The sequence below is a fragment of the Scardinius erythrophthalmus genome (assembly GCF_964197995.2).
Source record: "Scardinius erythrophthalmus genome assembly, chromosome: 7".
Lineage (NCBI taxonomy): Eukaryota > Metazoa > Chordata > Actinopteri > Cypriniformes > Leuciscidae > Scardinius > Scardinius erythrophthalmus.
This window is the reverse complement of record NC_138227.1, coordinates 36,560,490-36,587,050: the sequence shown is the minus strand read 5'-3', so window position 1 is coordinate 36,587,050 and position 26,561 is coordinate 36,560,490. Positions and strand designations below refer to the sequence as shown.

The window sequence follows — 26,561 nt, the reverse complement described above, 5'->3', positions numbered from 1 at the left end:
GACTGCCGCTTCTAAGAACCCCGGAAATGTAAAAAAAGGGTCAATACACTAAACAAATTCGCAAATGTTAGCCATGCAGAAATTTCTAGCACATGTACTCTGAACAGTCTACATACTGCTGAAGTAGTATGAGTAGTATACTTATCCGAACATGGTGTTAAGTTACACTCTCAGAAAAAAAAATAGTACAAACGTTGTCACTGGTATGGTACCCTTTCAAAAGGTTCTAATATATACCATCTAGGCACTAATATGTACAATTTAGGTACTAATATGTACCTTTAAGGTACTAATATGCACCCTTTAGGGGTAAATAGAGTACAAAGTGTCTTTTTTCTGAGAGTGTAGGTTGTGATAGACTGGTGAACAAAAACTTAGCAGAATCACAAAGCAGACGAAGGGCATACAATAAAGACGTGTCTGGAAATGCACGGGAAGTGAATTTCGGTTAAATATATACAAAACAAAGACTGAAAGAAATTCAATTGGGTATTACTGTTGTGTCATCACCAAGATGTTCCTCTGTGCCAGATCCATTATGAAGCTTTTGTGATTGTTCAGCTTGTTGTGCCTCCTGCACCAAGAGAGATTTTTATTAAAGAACTGGAGAATCAATTCAGTCACTGTCAGCAAGGGAAAATTCACCAAAGTTGCTAAAAAAAGAGAGGAAGAAGACAGAATTCTACAGTGATAACACACTTTCATGATTAAATGTAATTCTACAGATGGTTATCCATCCACCACCAAAGACTTGTCTGGTAATTGTTGTGCTTGATTCAGGGGATGCCAAGGAGCCTGGGATATCTTTACTGGCTGTTGCATTTCAAGAGATTTGATTCGATTTTTAATGAGAATTTCTATGTATCAAGCTAGATGTTTTGAGGGACATTAAGGTGGATAAAGGAAAAATATTCGATTTGAGTGTACTATTGCTGGGCGAATACTGTCTCAAATATCTTTCTCTTTTGTCTCTCTTTCTGTATTCTGCATTACTAAAACTTTTAATAAAGTCATTCAAACATCTGAAAATAGTTGAGGCCTAAAACGGTACCAAAGCGATGTTTGGGTAGTTGGCAGATAGTGTACATGACTGGGAACAAGTGAAAAAAGATTTGGTTGTTATTTGGCCTATAGTGTTAAAGGGTTAGTTCACCCAAAAATTATGTCATTATTTACTCTCCCTCATGTCGTTCCAAACCCGTAAGACTTTCCTTCATCTTTGGAACACAAATGAAGATCTTTTCTATTAAATCTGAAAGCTTTCTGTCCCTCCATAGACCCTTTTCCCTCCAGGAAAGCAACTACCACTTTGACGCTTCAAAAAGTTCAGGTTGTTGCGTAAAACTTCGTAACACAAGAATGGACCTCATTGGTTCTTGCAGAAGCTCAAAAGTGCTGCATAACACGAGAACGAACCTCATTGGCTCTTGCTGAAGCTCAAACGTGCTGTGTAACACGAGAATGAACCTCATTGGCTCTTGCAGAAGCTCAAACGTGCTGCGTAACACGAGAACGAACCTCATTTGTTCTTGCAGAAGCTCAAACGTGCTGTGTAACATGAGAATGAACCTCATTGGCTCTTGCTGAAGCTCAAACGTGCTGCGTAACACGAGAACAAACCTCATTTGTTCTTGCAGAAGCTCAAACGTGCTGCGTAACACGAGAATGAACCTCATTGGCTCTTGCTGAAGCTCAAACGTGCTGCGTAACACGAGAATGAACCTCATTGGCTCTTGCTGAAGCTCATACGTGCTGCGTAACACGAGAATGGACCTCATTGGTTCTTGCAGAAGCTCAAACGTGCTGTGTAACACGAGAATGAACCTCATTGGCTCTTGCAGAAGCTCAAACGTGCTGCGTAACACGAGAACGAACCTCATTTGTTCTTGCAGAAGCTCAAACGTGCTGCGTAACACGAGAATGAACCTCATTGGCTCTTGCTGAAGCTCAAACGTACTGCGTAACACGAGAATGAACCTCATTGGTTCTTGCTGAAGCTCAAACGTGCTGCGTAACACGAGAATGAACCTCATTGGCTCTTGCTGAAGCTCATACGTGCTGCGTAACACGAGAATGAACCTCATTGGCTCTTGCTGAAGCTCAAACGTACTGCGTAACACGAGAATGAACCTCATTGGCTCTTGCTGAAGCTCAAACGTGCTGCGTAACACGAGAATGAACCTCATTGGCTCTTGCTGAAGCTCAAACGTACTGCGTAACACGAGAATGAACCTCATTGGCTCTTGCTGAAGCTCATACGTGCTGCGTAACACAAGAATGAACCTCATTGGCTCTTGCTGAAGCTCATACGTGCTGCGTAACACGAGAATGAACCTCATTGGCTCTTGCAGAAGCTCAAACGTGCTGCGTAACACGAGAATGAACCACATTGGCTCTTGCAGAAGCTCAAACGTGCTGCGTAACACGAGAATGAACCTCATTGGCTCTTGCTGAAGCTCAAACGTACTGCGTAACACGAGAATGAACCTCATTGGTTCTTGCTGAAGCTCAAACGTGCTGCGTAACACGAGAATGAACCTCATTGGCTCTTGCTGAAGCTCATACGTGCTGCGTAACACAAGAATGAACCTCATTGGCTCTTGCTGAAGCTCATACGTGCTGCGTAACACAAGAATGAACCTCATTGGCTCTTGCTGAAGCTCATACGTGCTGCGTAACACAAGAATGAACCTCATTGGTTCTTGCAGAAGCTCAAACGTGCTGCGTAACACGAGAATGGACCTCATTGGTTCTTGCAGAAGCTCAAACGTGCTGCGTAACACGAGAATGAACCTCATTTGTTCTTGCAGAAGCTCAAACGTGCTGCGTAACACGAGAATGGACCTCATTGGTTCTTGCTGAAGCTCATACGTGCTGCGTAACACAAGAATGAACCTCATTGGCTCTTGCTGAAGCTCATACGTACTGCGTAACACGAGAATGGACCTCATTGGTTCTTGCAGAAGCTCAAACGTGCTGCGTAACACGAGAATGAACCTCATTTGTTCTTGCAGAAGCTCAAACGTGCTGCGTAACACGAGAATGGACCTCATTGGTTCTTGCAGAAGCTCAAACGTGCTGTGTGACACGAGAATGAACCTCATTGGTTCTTGCAGAAGCTCAAACGTGCTGCGTAACACGAGAATGAACCTCATTGGCTCTTGCTGAAGCTCAAACGTGCTGTGTGACACGAGAATGAACCTCATTGGTTCTTGCTGAAGCTCAAACGTGCTGTGTAACACGAGAATGAACCTCATTGGTTCTTGCAGAAGCTCAAACGTGCTGTGTAACACGAGAATGAACCTCATTGGTTCTTGCTGAAGCTCAAACGTGCTGTGTGACACGAGAATGAACCTCATTGGCTCTTGCTGAAGCTCAAACGTGCTGTGTGACACGAGAATGAACCTCATTGGCTCTTGCTGAAGCTCAAACGTGCTGTGTGACACGAGAATGAACCTCATTGGTTCTTGCTGAAGCTCAAACGTGCTGCGTAACACGAGAATGGACCTCATTGGTTCTTGCAGAAGCTCAAACGTGCTGTGTGACACGAGAATGAACCTCATTGGTTCTTGCTGAAGCTCAAACGTGCTGCGTAACACGAGAATGAACCTCATTGGCTCTTGCTGAAGCTCAAACGTGCTGTGTGACACGAGAATGAACCTCATTGGTTCTTGCTGAAGCTCAAACGTGCTGTGTAACACGAGAATGAACCTCATTGGTTCTTGCAGAAGCTCAAACGTGCTGTGTAACACGAGAATGGACCTCATTGGTTCTTGCAGAAGCTCAAACGTGCTGCGTAACACGAGAATAAACCTCGTTGGTTCTCACACATGCTTGAGCTTCTGTTTACCACAACTGATGTGTGAGTTGATGAATGTTTATATGTGAATAAAAGCCTAAATTCAATCTCTTCAGAACATTTGGAATAAACCGCTCAAATTCACTGGATTAGTTTTATGATCTCTTTATGAACTTTTTTAAGGGTCAAAGTGGTAGTTGTGTAGCTTTCAACGGAGGGACAGGGAGCTCTCTATGTTGGCATTAGTGTAATTGCACTAGCATGGCTCAAATCATACTTATCTGACCGTTATCAGTTTGTAGCAGTAAATGAAGAGATGTCATAACGATCACAAGATCAGTATGGAGTACCACAAGGCTCAGTACTAGGGCCGTTGCTGTTCACCTTGTACATGCTACCCCCTTTGGAGATATCATTAGGAAGCATGGCATTAGTTGCATGATCCTCAACAAACTCGTCTTCATACCGGCATGATGACTCTGACTTCCAACCAGGTGGAACTGTATAAAATTTTCTGAATGTTCTGATCCAATCTGACTTCTGACCTGTAATGCTGCCTGAATCATAATCATACACTGTTCACTCGTTGGCCAGAGGAGAACTGGCCCCCGACTGAGCCTGGGTTCTCCAAAGGTTTTTTTCTCTATTCTGTCACCTGATGGAGTTTTGGTTCCTTGCCACTGTCGCCGTGGCTTTTGGCTTGCTTAGTTGGGGACATTTAATATTCAACAATATTACTGATCTGCCTTACTTAAGGTGGACGATGACGCAATTTTCTTATAAAAACAAACTTTGTTGTATTATTTCACTGTGAAGCTGCTTTGATACAATCTGTATTGTAAAAAGCGCTATATAAATAAAGGTGACTTGACTTGACTCAGATTTCATCAAAAATATATTTGTGTTACGAAGGTGAACGCAAGTCTCACGGGTTTGGAACAACATGAGGGTGAGTAATAATGACAGAATTTTTCTTTTTGGGTGAACTATCCCTTTTTACTGGTATCACTTTAAGATATTGCAGTCTAAAGACCAAGTCAGCCACCAGTTTACAGTATGTCATTTCTCAGTAATTTCAAGCCCGAAATCCGGCAGTTCACCATGTTCAATCAGCAACAATGAGAGCCAACACACGGATTCAACAAAACCCGACAAAGTGTCTGATGCTGTCTGTCGGTGCTGTAAAAATTGAGATGGTTTTCTATCATTCAAGAAAAGGAAGCACACAGAAAGAAACAAAAAAAAACAACAACCTTAGATCCTGGTGGAGGTGTCAGACCCAAAAATTCATAGACTGTGTTGTCCTCTTTGGCATCAAAGAATGTGTCGTAGTCCTGCAATTTAGGATAGGAAACCATCATTAGTTTTTTAAAGCAAATAATCTAGCAATTAATGTGTAATTTCTGATGGAATTCGCTCAAGCAGAGAGTTTTCTTCTATAAAACATTAGTGGATGGGGACTGCATCTGCTAAACGTACCATAAAAGTACCATAAAATGAACGTAGTCTAAGTAAGTTGTCCATATGACTTCTGCACTTGATTTAAAATATCATAAAGCCGTACAATAACTTTTAGAGGATAATGGATAACAATTTTGAGTCATTATTCCAACGCAATCTCACTGCGATTCATTACATTTTGGTGAATTCATTCATATGAATTCATTAAGGTCCTCAAAGATCACATTTTGTTCCCTACATAAACTGCAAACAATTACACTTAAAAAATAAAAAACAGCAAACAGAATTAAAATCTGAGTTTAATTTATAATGGAATTTATAATACTGTTAACCACAGACATTATTTTACTCAAAAAAGCTTGAACAATTTTACAGCCCCTTAGGAAATTCCCAATGGAACCCATGGTTTGTATATGGTAAATTTCTTCCAAGTTTTAGGACTACTAACTGTACAGTTCTTTTGAATACGTTTTTGGGGGGTTTCTGCTGCCTGTCTTATAAAGTGGATTTTACATCTCTTAACCTGGATAAACGACTTGTGAAAATGTTTACTCATTAGGCTTGACCCAAATTGTAAACTTTTAGAAGGGCAGTTTTATAGGAGCCTCTGTTGTAGCAGGTTCTTACCCCACAATACATCTCCTCATTGAAAATCTGTGGAGGAAGAGGAATTCCACTGGTGGGCTTCTTTTCTCCAGGGACATTTTCCCTCATCCACAGCCGATTGTCCTCATTTGAAGCAATGTCAAGCTGTGCGTAATCGATTTTAAGTGCCTCAAGAAACCCGACAACATCTTGTTGTTTCTTTTTGATCTGTGGTATTAGTAATAACAGATTATTGATGAATCCCAAGACACTTAGAAAAAAACAAAACATTAAAATTCTTCCAAATGCAAAACATATACATCACACATTCCAGACAGTAGGTCATTGTAAACTGTAGTAGATAATGCATTTGAAATGTAAATATAGTAATGATGTCAGATGATAAAAATGTTTCTTTGACATAAACCATAATACATTTTAAAAAACACAGAAAAGTTTTCAGAATTAAGGATTATAATTTGTAGGCTATAGGCTGGCATTTGCCAAAATAGGCTTTATGCCGAACGTCACATGAAAACAGGAAAACTGGTCTCATTGCATCCGCTTGTCAGAGAAAGTGTTAATAAAGTGTTATGACAGGACGAACTGATGGCGATACCTATGGACTTATAAGGTAATCAGCTAACCTATCTATTTCTTGTAATTATTAGTTTTTTATTCAGTTTAAATATTAAAATATTAGTGAGAAGAAGAAGAAAAAAAATGTATACCAATCTGCATATGTGATGGACATCGGTTTAGCTCATCTTTGCTCGCTCCTTTGAAGGTATCTAAAACGGATTTTATTTTAAGTCCCCCAGTGATGAAAATCAAGCTTTTAATGTTGTTTATATCTCTATGTGGTGTTTTAATGTGCTTTAGGACAAACCATGTGCAAATTCATAAGTCATCGCCATTGCTGAGTATTTTCTCCTTAAAACTGCAGTGAATCAAAGACAGTCTCAAAAACACGGTTTGAAATCGCTGGTGTTTCTGACGTCACAAACTACCTTGTAACCAATCAGATCAACGTGTGATCGTCAACCAGTGGCTCTCTGAGCTGGAGTGAGTGAGTGGAGGCGGGGCTCATTTGCATATTACTTCACTACGAGTTACTTCAAGCTATTTTTAGCAAAAAAATTCAAAGAAAAAACTTTAAAATATGTCATTTTGGTGATCAAAGATGAGATTTAAGGGATAAAATTATTGACTACAGGAGGACTTTAACAAAGCACATACAAAAGACTTGAACCGGAAGTGACGCGACCTGTTTTACAAAACCCCCATTGTCAGAGTGACCAACACACACACACACACACACACGTTATACTGTATTTTCAGAGTATTTACCTTATGTTTTATGTGTTTGTTGTATATTTGTTTCCAATTTGTTTACTCAATTAAAATGCATGGACCTGTAACACTTTTTAGGGGATGGGTGAAACACATTATGCTTAAACAAATGTATGTGGGGTTTTTTTTACCTCTTTTATTTATTTATTTTTAAGTCTAAACTGTAGGGAGTTTATTACTGCAAAATATGGATTAAATTCCTATTTAGGTTTTTGAAATTTATAATGTTAGTAAACAGATAAAGACACGTCATGAGAAAAAAAAAATATGTGCAAAAATATCAATATCTGGGGCCAGTTACAAAAACACACTATGTAAAGACTGTGTCTTATGAACAAGCCAGACCAACTAGCAGTTAGACATTGAAATCAGTCTTAATTTTCGAATACAATCGAATTTGACCAATCTACATATTTATGCAGGGCTGCCAAGTCCACAGGTTTTCCGAAGGTAATTGGGCTATACTTTAAACTGTAGCCACACGATGATACACCCCCCCCCCCCACTCCCCCCCCCCCCCCCCCGACGCTGGTTAAAGGCTTGACATATTGCATTAATTATATTTGACTGAAATGCTTGAATTAAAATATTTTATATTCTACCAATGATAAAACTGTGCCAGATGTTAGAACGGCCAGTGGTATGGAGCTTTTGAGTTGTGTTTATGATCAAGATATATTTTCAATTTGCATAACAGTGACTGTAAAATATGCATTTTAGCTATGGGAATGGCATTATGAGTTTTGATATATGGGATATGGTCACTAATATTTTTGAGCTATTTTTAATTGGCCATTGGGATAGTTTTGTTACGCAGACCTGGCAACTTAAAAAAAAAGTTTTTACCTGTCTTAAAGAAAATAATTAGATGACTAACTGTCAAGACAAGCAGTTCATGCAATCAATCAATATTTTGAAAAAAAAGCAAAAATTGTTATCGGTCTTCCCTATTTATTTTGAATGATGACCACAAATGCAAAATTTAGCTGGTGTTTTCTAGGTGTGTTACAACAATGTATTATGGTGCGTTCAAGTCAGGTTGTTAAGATCGTATTTACGAGTTGAACGCACATGAACGCCACCACAGTGTCATAAATACGAGATGAATCTCAGGATTTTCTTTAAGCCCCGATCTATACGAGTTGGGGACGTGTCAGTGAACAAGATGGCGGAATACCACAATATTTAAAGCTACAATATGTAATTTCTTTTGCTGCTAGGGGTCGCTAACCTCTTACAATAATAAAGGCGTAGATTGATGACGCAGTGATAAGCGGAATCATGGAACTTGTAGTCATGACGATGGATCTAATAATAATTATGGATGGATGAGTGAATACATTTATGTTTTTAACACGACTGTGGTATGAAGCAGGGCGCGACTGCTAATGAGAGACATATATCAGCGCAAACACACGTGAGTCCTGCGGATATAAAGGAATGAGGACATTTATTCTACTGAACTACACACAAGTGCTGAATTACTACTCATACAGGTCAGTTTATTTGACGAATTAAACTTGTGAGGTAACGCAGCGCTGTTTCACTTGATGTAACGTTACACTATCATACTAAACTGCATTTGAGTGTGTTGAAAGTTATAATGTTATTCTATGTGTTAGTCTGTTAGCTATATGAGACTAGCAGTAAGCTAGATCAACATTAGAATAACATACTGATCATATTCTAATTCTTTCATCATGTTGAGCTATATAACATTGATTCGTTTTATGTACATTTGCTCACCTGTCTAATAAAGTACATGCAAGAGCAGCGTCTTTGTACATTCAAGTCGAAGTTTGTCGCGGACGTGGAGCTCTCGGCATCTCGAAAACGCCACACCGATATTGATCCTCGTTTTATGTCTCCTTTTGTCCCAAAGTCTGCTTTCCATGGTCCATAATGTTTGAACGAAACAACCACAGCCTGCCGCTAGATGTAACGCACTACACAGTTGTCCATGTCGGTCGCCATGGTTACTATGGCAGTACAAGAGGAAACCAGGGATAACGCGGATATTACGTCATTGACAGGCGACAAGTGACAGGGACATGCACTATTTAAAATTGTGAATTTCTCTGAATTTACAAATTCTTGGAAACATTTAGGATAATGTGAACACAATTGAAAGAAATATATAACACTGTGCAAGTGGTTTTGGGATATTTTGATACAAAATTCTTACATATTGTACCTTTAAAGGTGCAGTATGTAAGATTGACAGCTAGTGGTTGAAATGGGTACTGCAGTCCAAATTCCAAATATTGGAGAGAATTCTTTCCTTCGCCCCCTCTTCATCAGACTCGACACTCATGCTGGTTGCCAGATCGAGGACACGCAACAGGAACAAGCGCAATTGACAATGAAAGCCAAGGAGACTTACACACTATAAGTTGATGAGTTGATTTATTGATTTATGATGAGTTAATATCGTGTTTTAATATGCTCCCATCCATAGATATTTTTAGATGGGTGCGGAGACTTTTTAGGTCAGGTAGAATCTGTGATCTCTGACCCAGTTTGTTTGCTGGCTTCCATGGCTAGGCTACAATGTTTTCCGCCAACTGGCAACCTGTGGTGGCGAAAGACTATTGGGTAAATTGGCAACCTGCAGTATTGCACAGACCAAAACAAAAACATATATTTCGACACGAAATACACATTTCAAAGTAAAATAACTGACTGCAGCATTGTTTTTCAGAGAAACGATTAAGTGACCTTAGCATATTTCCTAAACATCTGCAAAATATGATGGTATTTTTATGCTTTATGCTTTTAAGCCTACAGTCAAAAAATTACAAACAGCACCTTAAAGGGTCAGGCTTTTCTAATTACAGCGAAGTAAGCTAATTGCCTACACAATATAACAGCATTATAATAACAATATAATATGTAACAAGTATACAGTTCATAAATTAATTAAAAAACATAACACAAGCAAAACACACCAGATGCACATTGTTCTTCATTTTCTAGAAGTAGAGTTTAAAAACCTTGCTGCATTTTTGTGTAATTAATGAAGAGAAAGTACACCGCCATCTTACTCCGACGAAAGTGACTATAAACACACCTGTCGTCGTAAGCACGACTTCCCACCTCGTAAATACCAACTTCCCAGGAGGACTTGAACATTAGGCTAGCTTGTATTTGTAACAACACTCCCTCATTAGACATGGACGCTAATTTACACGGTTCAGGGGGAGATTGTAAACCCTAACAAGTTAAAACATGAGAGTAAAGTAGCCTACCTTACATTTTTTTGTTAGTAAAAAAGTTAAATAAATAATAAATCAATAAATAAACACGTCCTGCTGAGTAACTCAAATCAGTTCTGGAAGTTTCATGTTTAAAGGATCAGCATGCTGCTTTCTGGAATGTGATCTCAGAGATATTTAAGGAAACTGGCGGAGCTGCATCGGTCATTAGGTCACTCAGGATTATTTAAACAAGCTTGAGTCCAAACTTTGTTTAGGCTTTAAAATACATGCGCTAATTATTGCAAATACGCTTTTGGACTATCGATTGATTCATTCCGCAATCTGCATTAAACTCAAACGAACTCAAAGCGCTTCGGCTCATCGACCTGTTGAATGACTGAACAATAACACACTTGCTGTCCGGTTTCTTACCGCCGTCGATCCCGAGGAGGATGCCAGGAAGACTTTAATGACCATTTTGTAGAAGTGCGAGGTTAGATGATCAGGGAAAAGTGTTTAAAGAGACAGATATCCTCCCCCCTTCGGCTAGAAAGCACATACACCGCGCTTCAGTCTCAGTTTCTGGACTCTGGTGTCTATTTCTGTCCGCAGAGCATCATTGGCGCGTTTGTCCCGGTTTGTCCCAGTGCTGTCTGAGTGATTGGCGATTTCAGCTGTCTGTCCACATCAGGAGCTGCTAAAGTTAGTGTAACGACCTGCATATATGGCCAGAGATGCTGTTTCTCAAGAAACGTGCAATTTGCATTGACAACAACACAAAAAGTGTTGTGAATTTTACCTTCATGTTTTGTGGTTGACTGCAACTGAGGCTGCGAGTGGGTGCTATTTAGGGTCAGTAGTTTGGTAAATACTGCTAATCATCACTGTAAATCATTTTCATAATTACAAATTCAAACTGGAAGTTACCACTGTTGAGGGAAACAAGTGGGAATGTGGTCCCGTGCCCTGTGATGAGAGGGTCCCATGCAGTCTTGTAAAGTTTTGGCTATATGGGTAAAGAGACCCCACCCATTAAAGTTTTGTCCTGGGCTCTGTCGTGCGGGATCAGAACATCACAGAGGCTTGAGGATGGGTGCTTTTGACTCTGGACAACAGGAAACTAGCAATGCTCTTCTACAATGACCCAGGACACCCTAACAAAACTCAGCTAACAACTCCCCAGAAAACATCCATAGCCAAAAGTTAAGCAAATATTTGCTGGGACAATATCATGATAGCAAGTTTTGCATTAAAAAAAAAATATATTGCATATCCTGTCACTCTCCCTCTGCCCCTAACACATACGAAAGTTTCTTGTATAGGCAAACAGAAGTATATCTTGTGCCCACACAAAAATATTATCATGCATAGGCTACACAAAATTATGTGCAAATGTTCATTTAAGAGCTGTATTGGTCCATTATGTTGCAAGGTTGGTTAAAATCATAAATTAAAATAACCATAATAAATGACAGAAGCTGTAACCGTTACTATATAAGATATACAACTTTTATAATAATAAGCAATTATTTGCAAATGATCTACAGCTGGGAATCTGAAGGATCTGGAGAGATTCTGTATGGAGGAATGAATGGTCAGGTGTTCTCTAAACTCATCAGGCATTATAGGAGAAGACTCAGAGCTCTTATCTTGGCAAAAGGAGGTTGCACAAAGTATTTCATAAAAGGGTGCCAATAATTGTGGCCAACGTGTTTTGGAGAAAAACAGTTATTTCATAATTTGACCCCCCCCCCCACACACACACACACACTTCAATGAAAGGTTCAGTTTTTGTGATTTTTTTCATAAAAGATCAAAAGGATGAACAATGCAGATTTACCAGCAACTGCTGGTGTAAAATAGATATGTATCTAATGTTAATCAAGTAATTAAATATAGTGTAAATGTACATTTATGCATCATCTTTTAATGTGCACCATAAAGCTGCTTATGTTATATCAATCACTGAAGTTAAATAAAGTGTCACATTAAATAATGTTAGAAAATTAAAAACAAATAGTAAGAAAAGTGCATAAAAGACGAGTTATCTTTCTGTAATGTTTTTTCCCATTAAAAAATGCTATTGGATGAGACCTGCAGGGATGCACAATTCAATATTTATTCCTCAGGGTCAAGTATTTCAAAAGTTAGGTTTAAATTACTCTCAAAAGTAGAATTATTTTTGAGTAAGTTTAGACTAACCACTGGGGTTCCTCAGGGTTCGGTGCTTGGACCTTTCCTCTTCTTGCTCTACACAACATCGCTAAACACTTAAACACATAAAACATCATCAAATTAACTAAATTACTTTTGTTGAAGTCAACAATATTGACCTTTTTTCACTTAGCCTAATGCATATTCCTGGTCTTATTGTGATTGATTCATTGGTGCATTTAACTTCGGCAACACTTTACAATAAGGTTCATAAGTTAACATTAGTTAATGTATTTACTAACATGAACTGACAGTGAGCAATACATTTGTTACTGTATTTATTAATCTTTGTTAATGTTAGTTAATAAAGCTGTTGATTGTTTGTTCATGTCAGTTCACGCTGCATTAACTAATGTTAACAAATACAACCTTTGATTTTAATAATGTATTAGTAAATGTTGAAATTAATATTAATAAATGCTGAATAAGTATCGTTTATTCTTAGTTCATCTATTGCGTGTTCACTTGCTCTTCCTGATGCTGATGTCTAAGACCTCACAAACAGTTATTGAAGCATTATTTTATCAAACTTGCATTTGGTTTGCCTGCATTCTTGCATATTTGTGTAATGCCCTCTTTTCATGATCCAATCAGTTCCCAGTGGATAAAATAAGATGCCCATTTCACAAAATGGAACCTATTTACTTTCTTAATGCATGTTCTTGGTCTTCATCAGTACACATTATTCCAAAGAAGGTCTTTGAATATTATCAACATTTAATGACACTGTGCTTTCTTGTTTTTCTTTTTATTAGACAGACCAGTGAAGGCTTGAGACATGGAGACATAACTGAAGATATGACAACGGGATACGGGAATGCTACAAGGCAGCCCAGACTCAAACCTGTGTCCGCATAATGTCCTTGTGTGCACAAATAATGTGCATTTTTTCATTCTTAAAAAAAACATGGTTCAAAAAAAAATTTTATTCTTCATTTTCTGAATGTGTTTGGTTAATGCTATTCGTTGACATTTTGAGCATCAGTGACACAAAACTAGAACAAGGCACAGCAGGATCTAAATAACAGCTACTGCACATTCAGTTCCAGGCGAGACTGGAAGTATGAGTTGCACAGGTGCCAAACAGAGACTGACAAATCTGTTCTTCTCAAAAAGCCTCAATCCCAAAAGCTTAAAAACACATTACAGAGATGCACAAAACTTGAAAAGGCTGCAAAGTTATTGCTAAAGGTGTTCATGAATTAATTAATGAAACAGGGGAGACCCAAGGACCTCCTGAAAACTCTACAAACTGTGAAAGTCTAAAAAAACTAAGGAAAAACACTGAACAAGAACAGTGTTCGTGAATGAATAACACGGAGGAAATCACTGCTGCCAAAAACTAAAACATTGAAGCATGTCCGAGATCATCTGGATGTGCTTCTAGCAAAATGTTCTGTGGACAATTTTTACTGTTAAAAACTCTTTTTTAGACCCAAATCACACAAGAAAACCAACTAAAGAATGCTTTCTCTGCTAAAGGGGGATCGAGAAGAAATAAATTAATTATTTTTTCACCCTGCACTGTAAATGTACAGGGTGGGCCATTTATATGGATACACCGTAATAACATGGGAATGGTTGGTGATATTAAAGTCCCGTTTGTGGCACATTAGTATATGTGAGGGGGCAAACTCCTCAAGATGGGTGGTGACCATGACATATACTAATGTGCCACAAACAGGACTTTAATATCACCAACCATTCCCATGTTATTACGGTGTATCCATATAAATGGCCCACCCTGTATATCCAATAAAACTGTAAAAAGTACAATTGTTTGTGTGTTATTAGTTTAGCCAGAACAGACCAAATTTTATGAGTAATCAATGCAGAAATCCAGTTATATTCAACGGGTTCCTAAACATTTTCTTGTCACTATAAAAGCAACTGAAGCAATAAAACTCACATACCTCATTTTCACATTTATTAATACATGGACATTTTTTGGAAATACAATCAATAAATAGATTTGTAACACTGACAAAAAAAAACTGTAACACCAAAGCAAGCCCAAATATACAATTATGGTACAAGTAATAAATAAACAATCTTTTGATGGTATCAACTTATTTCATAAAGCTTAAACCAGTGTTTTGCTGTTTGTTAGGAATGTTCACATGTCAGCATTTTCTTACTAAATGCAAATAAAAACAGTTTAAATGTCATTAAACAAGAACTTGTAAATTTACCACAGACTTGAACTGTTTAACGGAACAGTGAATGGCATTTTTTATTTTTTTTTTATTAAAAGAAATAAGGCCAGAGGTCTTAGTTTAACTGATAGCATGTAGAACAATGGCCACCACTTTGTTGCAGACAACTAGCCAGCATGTGATTCCAACACCACCTGAGATAAATCACAAAACAAAAACACTTTAACACTCTAAACTCCATGCGATTAGATTTATTTGATCCAGATGGCATGTAAATCATGAATATATTTAGATGTCACTTTGTTAAAGACTTTTTAAATCAATTCATCCCACTATCCCATCAAACTGGGTGACTGGGACATACCTGCAACTCCAGAAGGAAAGGCTACTAGTCTCTCCAGCGGAGCAATCCATTTACTGGGCACAACTGTGACCGGATCTGCGTAATACTTCAATATGAGTGAGATCATGACGGCCGCCTAACAACAGACAGTAGAAAACAGAACAACACGCCATTATGAGAGAAATGCACAAGTGATGCATGCAGATACATCATATTAACACTGTAAAGCCTGACATATGAAATAATAGTCAGAAAAAAATGAATTTCTTGAAATGGAAGAATTCATTCAACCTTTGACAAAATCTAAAAATGTTTGCATATTAATTAATTGAGTATCTTCTATGAGATCTTTCTAACGGTATTGAAGACTACTAACATAAAATGCATATAAATAATAAATATCAATTGTCATTCTACACGATTTTTCTAAAACATGATGTACGGCTAAGTTGCGTCAGTCCAGAAAGTGTTCATCTAGAAATATTGCTAACAATATAAAAATTATTATTGTGTTTACCAGTACAGAAAAAAACCTGGAAAGTTTTCATAGCAAAAATAGGCACGGTCTGAAGGTGGACGCTTTTACAATTGTACTAAACTGCCTTTTACTTATACATTGTGTACAGCAGGTTTATCAGCGAAGTTTTGATCAGGTTGAAATTTGCATATTAAACATGATACGGTAGGCTTCATGGGGTTAATACGCAAATTAAAAATGCTCCTAACTCACCTGAGAAATGTAAAATACAATATTCACAATCCATTTCATTTTGGCTTGTTGTGCAGTTCTTGATTTGACTGTAGAGAGGAAGAAAAAAACAAACACAAAGAATATAAACAAAAGGCCTAAGAGAATTTCTATCTACTCAAGTTTTCCTCAAATCCAGTCCCAGAAGGCCAAGAGTTTTGCTCAAACCCTGTACCTGTCATTTTCTAGCAACTCTGAAGCAAAGCTGCTTGTAAAACATAAGTGAATAAGACAGAGGGAAGGGCATAAAACACTTAAATACAGCCCATGTAATGTGATTGGTTATCAAGGCGCACGTGATCCAAGTTGGCCATTACACTTTCTCCAATGGTAGAGCCACAGAGCCAATAATAAGACCATCTCTGTCTGAAGAACTAGCTTCATTAGTGTTGGAGCTGAACTCTGCAGGGCGGTGCTCTTCCCAGGCTGGACTTGAGGAACCCTGCTTTAAAACAAATCATTTATTCTCATCCCACTCCTGTAGAGCAGTGTGAATCACTGTCCATGGTCAGGTTCTACAGATGTAGACAATGATCTACACACATGGATCAAAACCATATTAGACTTTGGATGTCATAGCTCACCCTCATGTCACGAGTCACGACAAACCCATAAGACTTATACTTCTTCATCTTCAAAACACAAATGATCAAGATTTCTGTCTCCTTTTGAAAGTCCATTACAAACAAAACCTTTGACGCCCTCAAAAAAGTTCATGACGTCCAAATGCCATCCAATACCAAGCTAAATGGATGGAATTTAGAAATCCAATACCAAGCGATTTAAAGGGTAACTCTCTCCAAAATGCAACCTAGGGTCTTTTTGTTAATCTACCCGAGGCAAACTTATTCATTTAAAATCATAATTAGAATGGAAACGGCACTTTTAAGTTTGACCGTATTTTCGTTTTCGGTCAAATTGCCTTTTGAATGGGAGTGCTAGGGGAACGACTATGATAGCATCAAAATCGCTATTTTTAAAACACTAAGAAGGCTCGACACAACATGAAACTTTGCATGAACCTCCGGCGCAACATTCGGAGTCGATCTCCGAATGCAACGTAACAGGGAGGAGAGTAAAACTCTTAAAGCTTAGTTCCATATAAATTCACGGATAATTTGTTGTTTTGTCATTCATTCACATTCGGAGATCGACTATTTTTGACTGTCAAAATGCTGGCGGACACAGTTACAGTGAGTTGTTCAAACTCACTTTTTATTAAACTCTGTGTACATAAACAATGTTCTCAATGCTCGAGTTCATGTGTAGAGCCCCTGGTGATACTTCGAGCAAAGTTTCATGTTGTGTCGAGCCTTCTTAGTGTTTTAAAAATAGCGATTTTGATGCTATCATAGTCGTTCCCCAAGTACTCCCATTCAAAAGGCAATTTGACCGAAAACGAAAATACGGTCAAACTTAAAAGTGGCGTTTCCATTCTAATTATGCTCTTAAACGACAGTTCGCCCTGGAGTAGATTAACAAAAAGACCCAAGGTTGCATTTTGGCGAGAGTTACCCTTTAATTCAGGTCTTCTGAAGAGACACAAACACTTTAAATGATGATCAGAGTACATTTAGTCTTTTTATTCTCATATAAACATCAATGCACATATGTAGATCACATCAAAACATGGTTAAAAGAAATTCAAACGTGCTTGATTAAAGCACAACAACCAATTAAATGTATCTTGATTAATTCATTATTTTATTATTATTAAAGATATATAATCACAAACGTTTGGCCAAAATGTGCAGCCCTACAAACAAGCACAACAAACCTGGATTTTACTTTAAATCACTCATTTTTATCAGAAGATGCAATTAGTTTTTATACCCCAAATAAAGTGACTGTATCTCTTCAGGAGACTTGGATTAAACTACGAAATTCATACATTTACAATTTCAACGGAGGGACAGAAATCTCTCAGGGTTCATTTAAAATCTCTTCATTGGTGTTTTGAAGATGAACAAGTCTTATGGGGCTGGAACGAGTAATTGATGATATAATTTTAACTTTTGGGTAAACTAACACTTTAACGAGTTATAACCATGCTTTACTCCAATAACTGTGGCTACAAGAGACATGAAGGACAGCGACAGGCTGAGCCATTTGTCTTCCTTCATGAATACTGAAGCCGTTATCTGAAACCCACCTGCCATTTTCCACACTTGGCCTGTGAAGTGAAGAAACTTTTGGTTCCTCAGTTGTCGCCCCACTGTAAAGTGGACAACGGCAATCACACAAACAAGCTCACCAAAGCAATTTTGGAAAGTTTCATGCTAGTTTGACTTTCATCAGGTGTGCCGCTGGCTGTAAACATCTTAACACTTGCTGCCCTTTGCTCCTTGTTTTCAATATATCAATATTACACAAGTTGCGACACAATTTGGCTGTTTTGTGGGATTCTTTCTGTGTCGTGCTGGTTAGAAAGCAATCATTAGCTTGTCACTTCATCTGCAATATTGCGGCACATGCACCTATTAAGAAATCACAAAATCTCCATGAGGTTTTGTTTACCTAGAGTCTTCAGTTGATTGGTCATCTTGTTGATCTTGCGTTCCAGTCTAGCGTATCTGGCAAACTCGTCCATCATGTTGATGCTGGACAGCTCCATCCTCATGTTCTGGATCTCCGTCCTCATCTCAGTCTCCTGATCAGCATCTTTATGAAAGATCTTCGACAGCTATGAGAACAAACACATGTGCTCATTCGTTTCAGATGCATTCAAATGTACTCAAAGATTTTATGCTTAATATCCCCAAAAAAGGGAATCAAAGGGATTTATTGTTATTATTGATGAAGATCTAAGAAGGCTATGGATGTTCATTTTCGCCACAGAATAAAAACATTAATAAGGTAATTGCAATGTTTATCTCACAATTCTGACTTTTTTCTCTCAAGTTTATATCTCACTTTTGACTTATTTCCCATCTCTCAATTACGAGTTTATATCTCAGTTTTGATTTCTCCATCGCAATTCAGAGTTTATATCTCACAGTTTTGAATTCTGAGTTTACATCTTAAAATTCAGTTTTATTTTCTGCCACGGAATAACAAAATAAAAGGTAATTGTAACTTTTTGTCTCACAGTTTATATCTCTATAATCACTTTTATATTTAGATAAAATATTGATATGTTGACTTTATACTGACAACAATAATCTAAAGTTTAACATTAAAAAACAAGACATTAGCATGTTTTTGGATGTGGTATGTTGTTTTTTTGGACATGTATGGTACGAGCATGTTGGAGCACCATTTCATGAAATGGCATGTTATATTAATTAATGATCATTCAGAATGTGTACATCCAAGTAACATAGCATTGTCTAATTCGTGAAAGAATGGCACTTTTTATTGGTTTGTGAAAATATTAATACTCCACAACAAAAGTGTGTTTGGTCCAAGTACTACTGACCCCTAATTGATGTTAATGAATGAGTTTTACTAAGTAAAAGCTAAAGAATGATGGTCGTTTAACAGAGCAGCTTTTGTTTGCTGTGACTACATGAAGCTCCTGTAGGGGTATCAGCCATGCTGTAACACCGAGCATTATAATGGCGTCACATCACGACGAATATACTTTTGAAAATATAGATGTGCTTAAGCGTCCCTAAAACCCTTTTGAATCAATACTTACGAATGAAGAAATGGATGGCAGGAGTGTTTTGACGAGGTTACACAGAAACACACAGCTCAGTACAAGGAACCAGTTAAACCCGGCAGCCATTTTCTTTTCATCACCCTGATCCTCCCCCAATAATACAAACACTGCTTTTAACCGGTTCACGTTACATGTTTAACATATTCTCTTATATAATCTAAAAATATGCAACGACATTAAACTACCTGAAAAGGTAATGTTTATAAGACAAAAAGTGTTTTTTTTTCTTTCTTAAGCGACGCGTTTCTTTAAATGCATTAAATTATCTGCAAAGCATGAATATATATGTATATATACAACCAATGCATTATGCAACCAACACTAAAGATATATTTACATGCTTACTGAAACAACAAATGCAGAAAGTGGCGCCTAAAGTACAGATACAAGCAAATCTGTGATTGACATCTCAACCTATCCACACGGGCACTTTGCTTTGGTTTGAAATGTGGTTGCCAGGACGTTTCAGCCAATCACCGCCGAGAAGGGGCGGAGCGTAGCTCGCATCAGGTTAGTGCTATAGTGGAAAGAATATAGAAAGGGGAGATCCAATCCGGTTTCAGCTAGTTTCTGTTCCGATAGAACATTAATGCTTGCTTCAGTGTTTCCTAGACCTGGTTTTTACACTTTACTTACCAGTGCGTAAGCTATTTTAATTTATTTTCCTGTTTTTGTTCTAAAAGCACACAAGCTTTAAGCAGCCATGCCGAAAAGGAGCAAAGTAAGTTCAACATTATTGGAAATTTTATTCTGTTTTATAATATGTGATTTTAAAAGCATGCAATAATTAAATATGCACGTCGGTTGGACGCTTTATGTAAAGTTATATGAGTGTTTACTGCATTGGTGCATGTGTTAATTCGTAATCTAGGGCAGGCGAGTCGGTGGCATGAATCTGGCGCCTTTTTACTTAGAGTGTGTCGACTGCGAGTGGATATGTAAAAAATATATATATATAAACACATTATAAAGCGCATTCTCGCCTTAACTTTTACATTAAAGATGTAAAAAATAATACGCAAAGTAATAATCACAAAGGGGTGTAACCTCTTAATGTTTGGCCATGTTATTCCTCATGGAGATGCAAATGTTTTCCTTTTACCTGCGGTGTTTTACGATCTTTATAACCATATACACGCGAATTAATGAAAGTTGTATGTTTGAGGACATCGTGGGGTCTTTGTTAGGCCCTTGTGTAACTGTAAATACATGTGTAGTTGTGTACGAATCCATATGGTCCTCGAGTAGGACACACACACACACCTTAGTCTTGAGAGTCATGGCTGCCTAACTCGTTTCATGCCTTATATTCAAATGAGTTTGTTATCCCAGCGGGTTTATTTCATAACGAAGTATTTGCGTGACTGTATTGTTCATTTGACCTTTGAAACGGACTTTGTAAAGTGTTTTAAGAAAGTTTTCACCGACTTTATTCGCGTTTTATTTAATTACTAAAGGAAATTTCGAGGCCAAAGGTGGTTTATGTTCACAAACTTAGGCGGGATGTGTCGATTTTAACGTGTTTGCTCGTGGATTGTGTCTTGGGGGCGGAGCTAATGTTCCCCTCCTCCCTTCGACACGGACATTTGTCGTTAAAAATATCGCTAATAGCGATTTTAATACGTTCCGCTAATCTGTCGTAAATGAGCGCGCTGTCGTTAACTACGCCGTCTGGTATTTCTAATTACTTTTTTATTTGATTTCGCTGTGTTTTCTCGACGGATTTACTCGCACGATAAAGGAACTGGATTGTATGACGCTGCACGGGACCCCTCCCCCACATGCACTTTTACATTACATAATTGCACATAACTTGGAGGGGGTGTGGGGGGTACGACACCTCCCCCTCTGTCGGCCATGTATGTACACACACTAACAGCTTGTGTTTCCTCTGCTACAGGCTAACAATGACACTGAAGCAGCTGGGGTGAGTCTCCGTCTATATTACTGTTACATGTGTGGGGTTCAACGGGGCTAAGGCACACCTTCAGAAAAGTGGGGGTTTCACTGCTCATATAGTGTATGATTGCAGAAAAAAAAATATATACATACTTGTATTGAACATTTATGGAGCAACCGATTTTGTGTAAATGTATCATACATTTTATTTAAATTACTTGCATTTATTTTGTTTAAAAATCTTCTAAATGTATGAGATGGTGGGGTAAAAGGTTGATTTATTAAAATGCATTTATATAAATACTTTAGCTGAAATACTGTTTTTAATAATGTCTAAGTTAATACTTGTTCAAAACAATCACTTTAGCATAGTTTGTAAGATTATTTTTTTTTTAATTAATTCATTTTTGTTTAGTAAATGTACTGTCATTAAAATATATTTTAAGAATACATAATCAAAATTAGTTTAAAAAGTAAAGATTCTGAAAGCATTGAAGGAGATCCCATAATAATTTAAAGTAGATTTATAGTAGTAAAAAAAAAAATTATTATATGATTAATATCACATTTTTAAATATGATTGTTTCATTATAATTATGTTGATTCTCTCTAAGGTGGACACCCAACTAGGGCTGTGAAACTATTAATCGCATCCAAAATAAAAGTTTGTTTACATAAAATATGTGTGTGTACTGTGTATAATTATTTTGTATATATAAATATACATGCATGCATGTATATTTAAGAAATATTTGCATATATATATATATATATATTTGATCATTTATATTATACATAAAATATATATTTATAATATTTATATATTATAAATTATTTTATATATAAGAAAATTCTTAAATATAAACATGCATGTGTGTGTGTATTTATATATAAATATACAAAATAATTATACACATATATTAGGCTGTGTAAACAAACTTATTTTGTATTTGATTAATCATTTCGCAGCCTTACACCCAACTATATGATATTTCATATTTTAATCTAACCATGTCATGTCAACAGATGAAAAAGTCAGACAGATCTTTATTATCATGTTTATTATTGTGCCTTTTACCCCAAATACCATACTTTTACATATTCTTCCATTATTAAAAAACCGTTGCTTTAATTACCTTGAACAAAACTGAAAATCATAAAGAAGACCTTTGTCTCAAAATATATTCAATAATTTTAGCGAATCTCAGTTACCACTTAAATCTACAACATTTCTTTTTTTTTTTAAATTATTAAATATTAGATTAAATTACTAGTGCCACACCAACTTTGCGCTGCTGCCCGCGATCGTGTCAAGGATCAGACAAATTTCCACGTGCATCTTGAAAAGCGGATGTTTTGGAAAGTGCTGCGGCAAGTTGTTGTGCCATCTAGTGGTTTGGAGGAAAATCAAATAAAATGTGCCTTTACCCGTTGTACCCTATAACACAGTTTTACATACAACTCTGATACCTAATGCCTGTTTTGTTTCCATCTTGTCCTCATCCAATAATCACACAGCCCAAAAGACGGTCTGAGAGACTTCAAGGAGTAAGTTGGTTTTGTCAGTCCCCCTGATTTCATATTCACACAATTACCTTTTTGTGATGCCCATGGCTTACGCTGACTCCTGCTTTACAGAAACCCCAAACGGCAAAGTCTGATCCCAAGCCCAAGCCAAAGGTAAATCAGTTACCCAAACGAGCTTTATTACGCTCAATAAATGTTATGGGCAATGGCTTAACCGTGTGTTTTCTGGAACATCACAGAAGGCTCCTGCAAGGGGCAAGAAGGCCAAGGATGTAGAAAAGGCCAAACCAGAGGAGAAGAAAGAGGACGCGAAGCCCGAGGAGGAGAAAACTCCAGCGGAGAACGGAGAGACCAAAGCTGATGAAGTGAGTCCATTTCTAATGAGCTCAGAATGATGAATCCATCACACTGGGGTCCTGTGCGATATTGCCAGTTAGGGTTTCATCTGTGGCTAAGGTCATTTATTTGTTTGTTTGTTACAGGAGGACAATGGAGAGGAAGACGGCGAGGAGGCCGACGAGAAAGAGGGAGCTGCTAAATAACGTAGATTACATTTCACCAGAGCTCCAATACCTCTTTTCTTGTACAATACAGAGGAATATTTTTATTGACTATTTTCTAAAAAACAAAACAAAAGAAAAAAGGGCAGGTTTTTAGTAGTTCAATATTAGAAGCTCATTTTATAGCTGACTTTCAAGAGAAAAGCCTTCCCACTCCAGTTTTTCCTGAAGAAGATTTGCAGTCATGAAACAACTAATGACTACTTCTTGTTATTGTTATGTTATGGTTTTATTTTTCTGACTCTGTTTTGGTTTTAAAGAAGGGAGGGGAGCGGAACCGGTTGCAACAGATGACGCGATTGTGCCATTTTTAAAACTTTAAAAATGAAATTTCTTGAAGCTGGGAGTGTTTGCCTGAGACACTAACATTCCATAGGCAATGTGATGGACGTCTGTGTGTAGCCCGTATTGTATGGGAGGGGGCTTCTTTGTTTTATGGTTTGTTTTTATCGTAAGCTGTATTCTATAAATTGAAACCTCTTTATTCAAACCGTTTTATGAATCAACCGCTTTGAATAATGATCCTGCTCATTAGTACTGGAACACTCATCAGATTTGTGTTTGACATTGACTTTTGTCTCTGTGTGGTGATAGCATTGCAATAACGTTGTTGTATAGCTGCTGTGAAAAGGTTTTCATAATTACTATATGCAGTATGTGATGGTACTTTACGAGGATGAAAAATGGAATCGTGTGTGTTAGCAAAGCTAATAACAGAGCTGTGTTACAGTGTTAAACATGCAGGTTGTAGCTTATGTTATGAGAAAATTACTGTAATTTCTTTCACGTGAACATGCCAGCAGTAGCTATATCACTCAAGGTTTTTAGGTTAAATGTACAGTTTCTTTTTTATTTCCTTTTTTTTTTATGTAGCTGTCTCTGTAATGAGTGGTATGATATGCCAATAAAATGGGTGTTATTTCACCATGATTTTTTGCTCTACTGTTTTCCTTTCTATGATTAAATAGAACAAAAGATTCAATATCCAACAGATAAAGTCCAGGTGAAAAGGGATAGCTAAAAAAGTTATTCTTTATTGACGTTATCTTGCATTTTAAATGTGTATATAGTTTTTGTGTAATATTTTGTAGCTAGAAATTGCTTTTGGGAGCTTATATTAATATGTTTATAAATCCTGGAAATGAATTTGTCAAAATGTGGGAGCCCTTCAGTCTAATGTCTAAAATAATTTGAGATATTTGGAAATAAATCTAATCACAGACCTGATTACAAACACTGATAGCTATTATAAACTCTTCATTGATGAAGCTGGGACTGGGAATCCTTATTTCACTGTTCTGCATGGTAAATGTTTTCAAATCTAACCACTTAATATCTGTGTGTGGTCTGCATTGCCACTGGTTGATTTTTATTAAAGAAAAAAATCATTGCACCATTATAAGACATTAAATTCATTTTAATGGGACTTTTTAGGTGTGTGTGTGTGTGTGTTCTGCAGTGGTGATGTTCTATAGTCTCATCTCTTTATTTGTGTGTGTGTGTTCTGGATTGTGCCAGGTTTTATTAAAAAAAAAAACATTTCCCATTCACTTATGTGGGTCGAATTGACCCGAGGGAATCTGCGAGGAGAGGATTTTCTATTACAACCACAAAAAAATCCTTGAATTCAGTCTATATGTGTGTTCAACTTTCAAATGTGACAAAACTGACAAGTTCTTCCACCACTCCGATGAACACTTCATTTTTAACATTTCAGAGCCAGAAGTACACATCAGAAGAGTGCGGGTTCATCTGTATTCATTGTTTGTGAATCTAATCAGAGTTTCTTGTGTTTTCAGTGATAAGGAGATTAAACATCCATGTAATTTAGGAATTAGGGTCTACATTTTTGGAAGCTTTTATTTTACTGTCTTAAAGGTCAGAAAGTATGTGACCAATACTCATAAACACGTCCGGTCGACAGCATTGTAATCATCATTTAATCAACACTTCGCACTAACTATGTATTTTGTTCTCACAAACCAGCTCATATTAAAATACAACATTATACTAAAAATGCAACTAGAGTTTCACCACAGTATATACATTGGGTCCATAAATATGTGGACACTCAAGATGCATTTAAAATGTCACCAAATATAAAAGCAAGTGGCATCTGCAAACAAATTAAACCTCAGAATGATGTGTTTTAATAACCATATAATGTGATTTAAGTGGATGTACAGTACCAGTCAAAAGTTTGGGAACATTACTATTTTTAATGTTTTTAAAACATCTAAAGTCTCTTATGCTCATCAAGCCTGCAGTAAAACAAAAAACAGTAATATTATGAAATATTATTACAATTTAAAATAATGGTTCTCTTTTTTAATATACTTTAAAATGTAATTTATTTTTGTGATGCAAAGCTGAATTTTCATCAGCAAGTACTCCAGTCTTTGGTGTCTTATGATCCTTCAGAAATCATTCTAATATGCTGATTTATGATCAATGTTGGAAACAGTTGTGCTGCTTAATATTTTTTTTATAACCTGAGATACTTTTTTCAGGATTATTTGATGAATAAAAAGTTAAAAAGAACTGTATTTATTTAGAATAGAAATCTTTTGTAACAATATACACTACCGTTCAAAAGTTTGGGAACAAATTCAACAAGGATGCGTTAAATTGATAAAAGGTGATGGTAACGATTTATATTGTTAGAAATGTTTTTATTTTGAATAAATGCTGTTTTTATGAATAAATGCTGTTAACGTTTTACTCATCAATGAATCCTGAAAAAAGTATTCCAAAAAAATATATTAAACAGCACAACTGTTTCCATCATTGATAATAACTGAGTATCAAATCATCATATTAGAATGATTTCTGAAGGATCATAAGACACCAAAGACTGGAGTACTTGCTGATGAAAATTCAGCTTTGCATCACAAAAATAAATTACATGTTAAAGTATATTAAAAAAGAGAACTATTATTTTAAATTGTAATAATATTTCATAATATTACTGTTGTTGTTTTTTTATGAGCATAAGAGACTTCTTTCAAAAACATTAAAAATAGTAATGTTTCCAAACTTTTGACTGGTACTGTAT

At 36.9% G+C, this 26,561-nt stretch overlaps 2 protein-coding genes across 2 annotated transcripts in view; one reads left to right on the top strand and one right to left on the bottom strand.

Moving 5' to 3' along the window:
* LOC308693836 (uncharacterized protein) overlaps positions 1-19,607 on the bottom strand; it is a 39,189-nt gene extending 19,582 nt beyond the window's left edge. Inside the window, exons 1-10 of the mRNA XM_081370927.1 lie at positions 19,497-19,607; positions 18,374-18,539; positions 18,009-18,071; positions 15,839-15,906; positions 15,130-15,244; positions 14,891-14,959; positions 10,828-10,907; positions 5,888-6,073; positions 5,053-5,133; positions 497-574 (exon numbers count right to left, since the gene is read on the bottom strand). Of these exons, the coding sequence (XP_081227053.1) occupies positions 497-574; positions 5,053-5,133; positions 5,888-6,073; positions 10,828-10,907; positions 14,891-14,959; positions 15,130-15,244; positions 15,839-15,906; positions 18,009-18,071; positions 18,374-18,539; positions 19,497-19,586 (996 nt within the window). The 5' untranslated portion in view covers positions 19,587-19,607. The remainder of the gene's footprint in view (positions 1-496; positions 575-5,052; positions 5,134-5,887; positions 6,074-10,827; positions 10,908-14,890; positions 14,960-15,129; positions 15,245-15,838; positions 15,907-18,008; positions 18,072-18,373; positions 18,540-19,496) is intronic.
* A 394-nt stretch (positions 19,608-20,001) lies between these two features.
* Positions 20,002-24,436, top strand: hmgn1a (high mobility group nucleosome binding domain 1a). The gene is made up of 6 exons (XM_081371349.1): positions 20,002-20,241; positions 21,421-21,447; positions 22,938-22,967; positions 23,058-23,099; positions 23,186-23,311; positions 23,429-24,436. The coding sequence occupies exons 1-6, from the start codon at positions 20,224-20,226 to the stop codon at positions 23,486-23,488; spliced, it is 303 nt and encodes a 100-aa protein (XP_081227475.1). The 5' UTR covers positions 20,002-20,223; the 3' UTR covers positions 23,489-24,436.
* The last annotated feature ends 2,125 nt before the right edge of the window (positions 24,437-26,561 follow it).

What these genes read in the sequence shown, in the direction of transcription:
- hmgn1a (XM_081371349.1), top strand. An exon ending in GGTCTGAGAGACTTCAAGGA is followed by an intron (nt 22,968 to 23,057) that starts GTAAGTTGGTTT and finishes CCTGCTTTACAG; the next exon opens with AAACCCCAAACGGCAAAGTC. An exon ending in GAGAGACCAAAGCTGATGAA is followed by an intron (nt 23,312 to 23,428) that starts GTGAGTCCATTT and finishes TGTTTGTTACAG; the next exon opens with GAGGACAATGGAGAGGAAGA.